This window comes from Rhizophagus irregularis, chromosome 16, assembly GCF_026210795.1.
Source record: "Rhizophagus irregularis chromosome 16, complete sequence".
Classification (NCBI taxonomy): domain Eukaryota; kingdom Fungi; phylum Glomeromycota; class Glomeromycetes; order Glomerales; family Glomeraceae; genus Rhizophagus; species Rhizophagus irregularis.
The window spans coordinates 4501854-4512090 of record NC_089444.1 but is presented as its reverse complement, the minus strand read 5'-3'; the positions used below and the strand labels follow the sequence as shown (position 1 = coordinate 4512090).

At 26.0% G+C, this 10237-nt stretch overlaps 3 protein-coding genes across 3 annotated transcripts; 2 read left to right on the top strand and 1 right to left on the bottom strand.

The window, feature by feature from the left end:
- Positions 1-451: 451 nt before the first annotated feature.
- Positions 452-1086, top strand: OCT59_008646 (uncharacterized protein; the record flags this gene model as incomplete). The annotated part of the gene is made up of 2 exons (XM_025332778.2): positions 452-533; positions 626-1086. 2 exons carry the CDS (start codon positions 452-454, stop codon positions 1084-1086), a joined length of 543 nt encoding a protein of 180 aa, XP_025167399.2.
- A 1886-nt stretch (positions 1087-2972) lies between these two features.
- On the bottom strand, positions 2973-3699 carry OCT59_008645 (uncharacterized protein; the record flags this gene model as incomplete). Its single annotated transcript, XM_025329541.2, has 2 exons — positions 2973-3182; positions 3280-3699. The coding sequence occupies 2 exons, from the start codon at positions 3697-3699 to the stop codon at positions 2973-2975; spliced, it is 630 nt and encodes a 209-aa protein (XP_025167400.2).
- A 3976-nt stretch (positions 3700-7675) lies between these two features.
- On the top strand, positions 7676-9184 carry OCT59_008644 (uncharacterized protein; the record flags this gene model as incomplete). Its single annotated transcript, XM_066142651.1, has 1 exon — positions 7676-9184. The coding sequence occupies one exon, from the start codon at positions 7676-7678 to the stop codon at positions 9182-9184; it is 1509 nt and encodes a 502-aa protein (XP_065999513.1).
- Positions 9185-10237: the final 1053 nt, after the last annotated feature.

Genomic DNA, 10237 nt, shown 5'->3' with positions numbered 1-10237 from the left:
GCAGGCAAATGTCCTGTCGGGAAGAGAAATACCGTATCTGGTCACTTTCTTTCAGATTTAAAATTATTTACTTTTCTAAATTCAAGTATAATAAAATCAGTGAATATTAAATTAAAAAAGCCATACTAATAGAATTTTGACAATAGTTGAAATGTAAATTGCTGTAGTAGATCGGCCCATAATAAACCCATTTCGGTGTAATTATTTAGTCATTAAGGGGTAATAAAATGAAATATTCGAGTTTAAATAATATTCGTAAATGTTTCAGTTCTTAACCAAACAGGTCTATTTGAATGATGATAGACATGTTATTAAAACATACCAATAATGGATGTCTAATATGATAATCTTTTTCTTATACTTTTACAATCTGAAATTTTACATATAAATAAACTAGCAGAATCACAACTTCTATGATAGTTATTTTCATTATACAAACAACTCATTAATCATGAAACTTATAATTTTTATTATTGTATTATTTCTTACTTTCTTCAAAACTTTTGCTTTTAAATCTTTTGACAACTGTTACGGTAAGCTATCTAAAGAACAAAATTTTCACTATTTATCCAAGTTAGTTAATTTAATAATTAATTCTTTTTATGCTATTCTATTATAATAAAAGATCATGGAAGTATATTTGAAAGTGTTCGGTTCATAGTAGAAGGGCTGGTTGAATTAAAATTAGTTCAACCAGATAAAACACAAGTCCCATGTTGTTTGCAACAGGGAGTAATGATTATTAAAGATTACATGATTTATAAAGATGATGGCTCAAAAGATCCACTTTTTACTTTTGTGGGAGATCGTACATGGGTAAATGGGTACGATAGGAGTAATATCTTACATAAGATTTATTGTAATAATAATAGCTTTAATTGTGATTCACTTTATGAAGGAGATTATGAATATACACGACTTGACAGTTATGATACCTCAAAATTAACTCGGGGAGATGAAATTATAGTGTCACTGACTACATATTCTCATTGTTATTATTCCTCTGAAACAATTTGCTTAGGTTCTTGCAATCCTGTATTCCATATTCCTTATTTTCCACCAATCAATTCATCTTTATCAGATTAGATATATAATTACTTAATTTAATTCTCGTGTTAAAATTGGTTATTATCATTATTTTTGACATCTTGATTCTTTTTTATTGTAACGAAATATGAAAAATTATTATAATTAATTATAAAAACATATTTACTTATGTATGTGATTTTAATTTTGGATGAATAAAAACCTTATAATTTTTTGTATACTCGAAATAAGCATTATTTCAAAACTTTAAACGCTAAAAAAGATATCTATTAAAAAAATTTTTATTCGATGCTTTATTTGAGACAAAAAGTTTTTTTATAAAAATTTTTTTTTACAATTCGAACATTTTAACAATAATAGTGTATCGACAAAAAGTATGATTTATTTTTTAAAGTTTTTTTTTTAATTTTGGGATCAACAAAAAAATTTTTTATACGATTTATACGAACAAAAAAAAAAAATATTCAAATATTTTCTAGTGAAATTAATTAATTATTTTATTAAAAAGAACTAAAAAAAAATAAAAAAAAAGGAAAAATATTATTTATTTTAGCAAAAAATTAAAAAAAAATTTTTCTTTTTTTATTTTATGTTTTATAATAAAAAAATACAAACGTTTTTTAATTTTAATTTAACGTGGTGACACAGGCAACTACCGTAATTGATTTTAAATTGCTTAAAAATAAAAAACGTTTTCGCAACGTTTTTTGTTAAAACAATTAAAAAACGTTTGCGAAAACTTTTTTTTTTATTAAATTACACGGTTTCGCAACGTTTTTTTTGTTAAAATAATTAAAAACGTTTGCGAAAAACTTTTTTTTTGTGATTCAACGTTTTTTTCTATTGTCGGGGACTTCGCCCCCATACTAATAATAAATTACATTATTTTATTATGAAATGCAGTATTTTAAGAGTATTACTAAATCTTACTGCGGGCGATTTTACTGGTGATTTTCATCACATAAATATGGCCAAAATATAATTCCGGCCAAAGTTTACGTACCATAATAAAATGGTTTTGACTATTTTAGTTATTAACCTACTTTTGTTAAATAGGTCACTTTTTTTAATTTTTATAATAATAAAATAATTGAGCAATTATCATTAAAAATAATAAAAATTTTTTTTAATTTAGAAAAAGAAATTAGCAAATTTTCTATTAAAAAATAATTTTTTTTTTTTCAATTTTTATAAAGAAATTGCCCAATTTTTTATTATAAAATGATTAGCAGCTACCTGCTGTTACTTTGCACCATATGGGTCTGGTTCACATTACCGACAATCATATTACCGACAATCATTTTACCGATATAATTTTAAGTATTGTAATAAAATAATTATTGTTTATTTATTATTGTTTAAAATAAAACTTTTATTGGTTTGTTAGTATTTATTATTAATTGAAATAATATACAGTACATTATTATATTCAATTAGCATTTTGAAATACTCAATAATTTTCTTAATTTAGTTTATATAATTTGCTTTTTTTGTAAGCATTCTAAAGAACAATTCTAAGTACAACATATTATGAAGCTGAAATAAATTTTTTAAAAAATAAAATTGATAAAATTAAATATTAAATTCAAGTTATTTTATTATGTATAAATATCATAGTATTTTACATTTTGTTATATATTGATCAATTTTTTATTTTATATATTATGGTAAATTCTTTTATATTAAATATGTATTTTAATTTTCATAACTGAAGTGGGTAGTGAAATAGTAATAAATACTGTAAGTGTTGATGGTAAAATGAGTGTCAGTAAAATGATTGTCGGTAATATGATTGTCGGTAATATGATTGTCGGTAATATGAAATGTGAACGGAATTTTTCTCGGAATAATTTTTTACGTAAAATCACGTGACTTCGATTCAAATGCAAATTGCTACGCTCTTAATACTTTTCCTCTTCCTAACCTTATTGGTCCTTCTTCTTCTTCTTATTCTTTTCCGTCTTCTCTTCTTTCCGTTTCGAATTTTCTGCCCATGGCGATTCCAATATCGGTCGTTTCTCTCCAATCTCTCTTTCATCGGTCATATAGTTTTCGTCGAGTCGTTTTTGGAAATCATTGTTGAGCGTGGTGTATTCTTGCAGAATCTCATTTTGTTCCGCTAAACTGATGATTTTCTGTTCCAAGAGGAGAAAATTGTTTTCCTTCATCACCCAGTTTTTAAATTCCTGACTTTTATCCTTCGTTCGCATCGAAACCGTTTTCGACCCTTACTATAGTTGCGGCTTCTGCTTGTATCTTCTCCCATTCTATCTCGTTGTTGACTGCCTCAAAAATTTCTTCCAGCTCTGTTATTTTCTCTCTTAACTTTGGAATTTTATCATCCTCCTCGTTTGTCGGTACCTTATAACGAGCGTATTTAATTTTCATATCTTTGTTCGCTCGAAGTTCTTTTACGATATCGACAACCTCATCCGTTGCTGCATTACCACGCTTCAAGGGTTTACTAACCGATTCTTCCAATATGTTAAACTCAAGATCTCCTTCGCTTTCATCACTATTCTCTGAGTATGCATCCTTTTCTCTGATTCGCCATTTCTTAATCATGTTCACGATTTCCTCTTCAGCCAGACTATTTCCTTCGACCATTTCTTTAAGGGCCTTTTCCGTCAATTTTTGATTCCTAGTCGTCATATTTGATAGCCCCAAATATATCCTATTCGGCGGCGTCTGCGGTGTCGGAACAAAATTTATATTAAATAGTAATTATGATGATACTTACTAAAATATGGGGAGGATTATTAAAAATATTAATTAGATCGGCACCAATTTGGTAGGAAATTCAAATTTTCTTTAGAAATGTTGGAGGAATTCTCAGAAAATTGTTAGGTAGACGTGCACTTTCCATATTTACTATTGATTCTAATTACATAGAAGAGGATTATACAAAATAATCAATAAATATAAAAGTAATAGAGTAATCAAAGATTTTGAATAATCGCGTTATGATTATGGAATTAGTAAATTATTTTAAACATTATTTTTGGGCTTTTAACTGTATTATTATCATGAATTAATCGTAAGCAAGTAAGAAATTTCTACTCTATGTACTTTTAATATACTAAGTAGTATGTACCAATTGTACCATGTATGAGTTCTACTGTTATAAAAAATAGGAAAATTATTTTTGTATATAATTTTAGGTCAAACAATTTCTGTCGCCATACTTTGAAAATGACAATTTTTATCAATTATGAAAATTTTATAGGTATTATCACATAAATTAATCAACAGATAAATGGGTAAATAAATATAATCAAATGAATTTTAATGAATGAAGTTTCTTTTTTTTTTAAAGAGAAATAAAGTATAATGAATGTTAACTTTTATCATACTTACCAATATGATTTGAATTTTTAATAATGCAGATTAGAAGCTAATAAAATCTGGAAAAATTCAAATAACGAACGAAATTGCAAGTTCATCCAACTTCGATTAAGTTCTTTTTATTTTTTTTAAAAAAAAAAGTCATTTGACATTTTAATTTTGAGACTTCTTTTTTAGATAACTTAAAAAAGAAATAATACAAATATTTTGTCACCTAATTCAATTGCATTAACATGATCAATATTCCAATGGAAGAAACAATATACACCCACCTGCCAAAAGTATCCGGACACTTCTAAAAATTGACCATTAAATCACATTATTTCGACGTCCAGTGATCAGAATTTAACGATTTATGATTCATTGGATTCGTCTAATTGAGGCGCATCTAACCGCAGTATTTTCAAGTCTGTAAGTTCAATAGATCAGAAGTTATTGCGGAATGTCTAAAAACAGTAAAATGCAAATAACTTTTGATCCATCAATTATAGAGACATGAAAATAATAGATACAATGTACCTTAACAAGATAAATCTAATGAATCATATTTCATCATTCTAAGTTTAATAGGGAAGAAAACGTTGTGAAATTTGTATTTGCTAAAGTTTTAAAGATAAAAAATGAATTACTTCATAAAGTTAAATCACATTATTTAAATAACCAGTGAACAGAATTTAATTATTTATGATTCAATGAATTCATATTATCAAGATGCATCTAATTGCAGTGTTTTTATGTCTCTAAATTTGATGGATCAGATGTTATTCTCAACAGTAGAATGCAAATAATTCATTATTCACTTTTAAAAATTTGACATATACAAATTTCAAAACGTTTTCTTTTCTATTGAACTTAGAAAGATGAAATATGATTCATTAGATTTGTCTTGTTAAGATACATGGTATCTATTATTTTCATGTCTCTAGAATTGATGGATCAAAAATTATTTGCATTTTACTATTTTTAGACATTCCGCAATAACTTCTGATCTATTGAACTTACAGACTTGAAAATACTGCGGTTAGATGCGTCTCAATTTGACGAATCTAATGAATCATAAATCATTAAATTCTGATCACTGGACGTCGAAATAATGTGATTTAATGGTCATTTTTTAGAGGTGTCCGGATACTTTTGGCAGGTGGGTGTATTTAAAGTCATTTGGACTTATGTACTTAATAATAGTACTATTCCTTAAGATAGTTCTATAAAAAAATGCAATAAACCCTTTTTAAAGAAAGTTATTGAGACATTTTCGAAAACTTACTTAGGTCCTCCAAAATGATGTTCCAAAGAAACTACAAAAAAAAAATAACATAAAGGAAGAAATTTCGGAAACTTCCTGGCCGGTATTCTACAAAAAGAAAAAAGAAAAATTTTCCCTCCCTTTTATGATGTCATATGACATCATATAAAATCATGGGATTCAATAATTGATGAACGCGTCTGTCGCAGGGAATCCATGTAAATTGATGTATTAAAATTAAAATATTGTTATTACATATTATGTAAATTAAGTAGTTGAAAATTCTTATTGTTTTTATACATATATTTAATTTAATAAATAATAATATTATTGTTACATTTTTTAATATTTATATATATAAAAATTAATTTCAATAATTAATTTTTAACTTTTTAATTATTCAAATCATGTGACTTTTCGTAGAGGTGGATTATATTTTTTAATTTAATTTCCAATGAAAAAAGAGATCTTAGACAAATTATTTTCACAATTTAATTCAATTTTTTTTACAATCAGTCTGACTTAATAAAAAAATTCTAATAAGTTATTTTATATGAACGATCATCAAAGAACTATCAATGTATCAATGTAAAAGTTACTACATAATTTAAATATGGCAAGAAATTTTATAATCTTTTAAACAATAATCATATTTTTTTTAAACAAAAAATAAATCATACAATTCTATAGGATACTTTCATTTATTTATTTATTTTTTTAGCCTAGTTATAAATCGGAATAATAAAATAACCTATTAATAAAAAAATTAATTTAGTTAGTAAAATCTATGCGAATAGAAAAATTCGTTGATCTGATAATTTAAATCTTAAATAATTTTTATTAAAAAATACATAGAATAATAAAAATTTTTAACCGTTTTTAATTTTTCAACTGCTAAAAGTAACCTCTTTTTTTGATCTTAAAATTGTTATTTACTAACTTTTTTTTTTCTATTTTGTAGGAATCCGGTCCGATCTCGAAAAAACTGGGAATCCTGCAGTATGTTTTAAAAGTTTCATTCAAAAACTTAAAATAAATAATTAAAAACGCTAATTTATATAAAATTTATTTCGCTATCCTACAAATTTTGCAAAAGAAAAAAATTCTATATGAATGCCTCTTGTTCGGCGATGGCAGGGGCGGTCGACTGGTCGTCAGGCCAAGTATTGAGAAGTACAGTGCTGAATAAATGTAACGTAACGATATATAAATATTGTTTATGTTGTAAGGCCGGGGTCTAGTGGGGAGGTACATAATAACTATAGACCGGTCTTCAAAACCGGTTTCAAACCGGTTTGGCCTAAAGAAACCAAGATCGGTTTAACTTATATTTCCTTTTTAGGTAGATTGAAACCCGGTCTGACATGCCAAACCGGTTTAAAATCTTATTACAGAGAATTTTTCCAAACCAGTCTCTGGTTAAATTGGTCTGAAACCGGAGACGGAAAACCGGTCTTGAAACACTAATAACCGTCTCATGTTATTATTAGCCATCATAAACTTAATATTTCTCAAGTAAAATTACATTTCCAATTTGGATCAACACAAATGATCTTCATTAAGAAACCTATAAATAAAATTATTTCCAAAATTATAAAAATCATAAAAAATGTAGTACAGAGAACTATGTAACACTAAACGTTACATATGACTGTTGAATTGGGAGTTTATTACCCGAATTATAAAATAATAAAATATCTACAAAGAACTATGCAATAATAAACATTGTGTTATATACCTACAATAAATATATTGCTGCGGTTTATAATTAATGCCTTGGATGGTCCTGGCATTACTATGTTTAAAATTTTGGCCTTTCCTTTTTTCGTATTCATACCGATCAAGTGTTTACTATTTATTTTCGTTGTTGTGAAACCTTATTGTATTAAAATTTACGGTCACGCAGAATAATCTAATTTGGAAAATTTGGCGGAGCTCGATTCCGGTATTTTATTACATAAATATAGCTCTACTTCGACTAAAAATCTTTAACTTTCAAAAAATTATTTTAAACCTCTCTTTTGTTTTTTAAATAAAATGCCTAATCTCAATAAGGACATTCTCTTCTTGATATTTGAAGAATTACAAAATGATCCAAAATCCCTCTTCTCATGTCTAATGGTTAATAGACTTTGGTGTGAAACAGCCGTTCCAATTTTATGGAGGTATCCTTGGTCCTATAGTGATATCAATTATGGAAATAAAAGTTATTTGTTTAACATTATTACTAGCTATTTTTTTAATAATATTAAAAAATTCATAACAGAGGAAAGAATCCGATCTCCTTCAATTATAGTTAAACCCATCATGTTTGATTATTTATCCTTCTGCAGAAGTATCAACATAAGTACTATAAATAATATAATTTCTATTGGATCAAAATCAAATTATTACAAATTTATTATACAACAAGAATTTTATTGTTTCTTTATGAAAAAATGTCGAGATTTGAAATATTTAGATATGAGATCAATTGAACATCAAATATTTTACTTTCCAGAAAATAAGAATTGTCTTGATTTACTTTGTGAATTAAAATGTGATACATCTATTGATTCTTCATACTTTTATGGAATATCCCAATTCTGTCAACGTATACAGAAACTCGTCGTTATTAATACAGACTACAGCCCTAATCCTGGGATTGTTAAATTAATTGAAGTCCAGAAGAACTTAAAGCATTTTGAATGGATAGATGATTTTTTAAATAGTTTTATTACAGAACATCTTTATAAAGATAGTTTTTTTGCTCTAGAAAAGAAAGCAGAAAGTCTCAATTATTTAAGAATATATTTCTATTATGTAGAAGATAATGATCAACCACTTTTCTTAGAGGTACTTCTAAAATTATATAAACTAAAGACATTAATAATTGGTGAAAATCTTTTTCTTAGTAAAGAACAATTAAAAACATTGAAAAAGCAGGTTTATCCCGAACTTGAAATCCTTAATATAGAGTATAACGAGATAAATGTAGCTTCTAGTTTAATTGAAAATAGTGGAGGGCTTATCAAAAAAATCTTACTCAAACCTCATGACATTATCGACTTTGAACTTCAAAACGATAACTTTAATGAAAGTTCTCTCAATTTTATTCGTAAAGTTTATAAAAATTGTCCTTTAATTGAATATTTGTCAATTTTAATTTCACCAACAAAGGAGAATTTCATTGAACTTGAAAAACTACTAAAAAGATGTCAAAATTTAAAATCATTATTAATAGTTATATTCGATAACGATGAGGATACTTACGAAGAGAATTTGGAATATGGGGATGAATTATTAAATATATTAATTAGATCGGCACCACCTAATTTTAATGAAATTAGATTTAGTAACGAATTCGAATTTTCTTTAGATATTCTGGAGGAATTCTTAGAAAATTGGAGAGGAAGAAGTGCACTTTCTCTATTTACTATTGATCCTATTTACGAAAGCGGGAATTATTTAAAACTGATTAATAAATATAAAAATGATAAAGTAATCAAAGATTTTGAATGTGTGAGGAATAGATTTAATTATCGTATAGATGATCATATTAATTAATAAATTATTTTAAATATTTTTGGGCTTTTATGCTTTTTAGAAATAATCGTGAGAAAAGTAGGAAATTCTACTCTATGTATTTTTAATATACCATGTATGAGTTCTATTTTTGTTTTAACTAATTTTTTGCATTAAAGATTATTTGACCGCTTAATAAATATAAAACTATACTCAATTTTAGACTTTTGATAAACTAACTTATCATTGTTCCAGACTATAATTTTTGCTCCAACCAAATGGATGATACCCAAATATTTGATTTAGTTTTTTGATATTTATTTTATGAAACGTTTCAGCATTAAACCTAAACTCATCCAAACTGCCATGTAATATCATGTTTTTGGCCAATTTCCGTTACTCACTTACTATCTACCGTATTTACTATATAATCAGTGTTAAACAAAGATTATATACCAAATATTATTATTAAAAAAAGGGGATTTAGTTTTATTAATCACTTTCATTCTTGATTGATATCCTATAAAAAAAACATATTGTAATAAATTTATGGACAAAAAAAGAACAAAATTTAAATGAATATAATCATACTTTGTAAAGTCCAATAATCGAGATGTATCATAAGCTTCTAGATAAGCAGTTAACTGGTTATTTCAGTAAATAAAAGATTTACTCTTCTATACTCTTCTGATCAATAAAATTGCTTTGTAATTTCCTCATCTCCATCTAAATAACAATATGAATAATTAAATAGTACAATCAATTCTTCCACTTCAACAGTTGGTCTTTTTCCTGGATTTGAAGGCGCAATGTAAAAAAACGTGGCAAACTACGACAATTTTACACATGATTGTGGCTCAAAATAATTATTGACATCAAAATCTCGCATTCTTACATTATTAATTTAAACTTGTCTACGCCTCCTTTACTTCGCCTTTCATTGATAATAATATGAAACAATATAATCATGAATTATTATTTTGTTTTACCAGCTCTTTCTCTTTAATTTAATATGTTTAATATGTGAAATTGTAATTGTGTTCAAAAAAAAAACAATTGTCTCAATTAAGATAAATTACTACGTGATAAATGTAA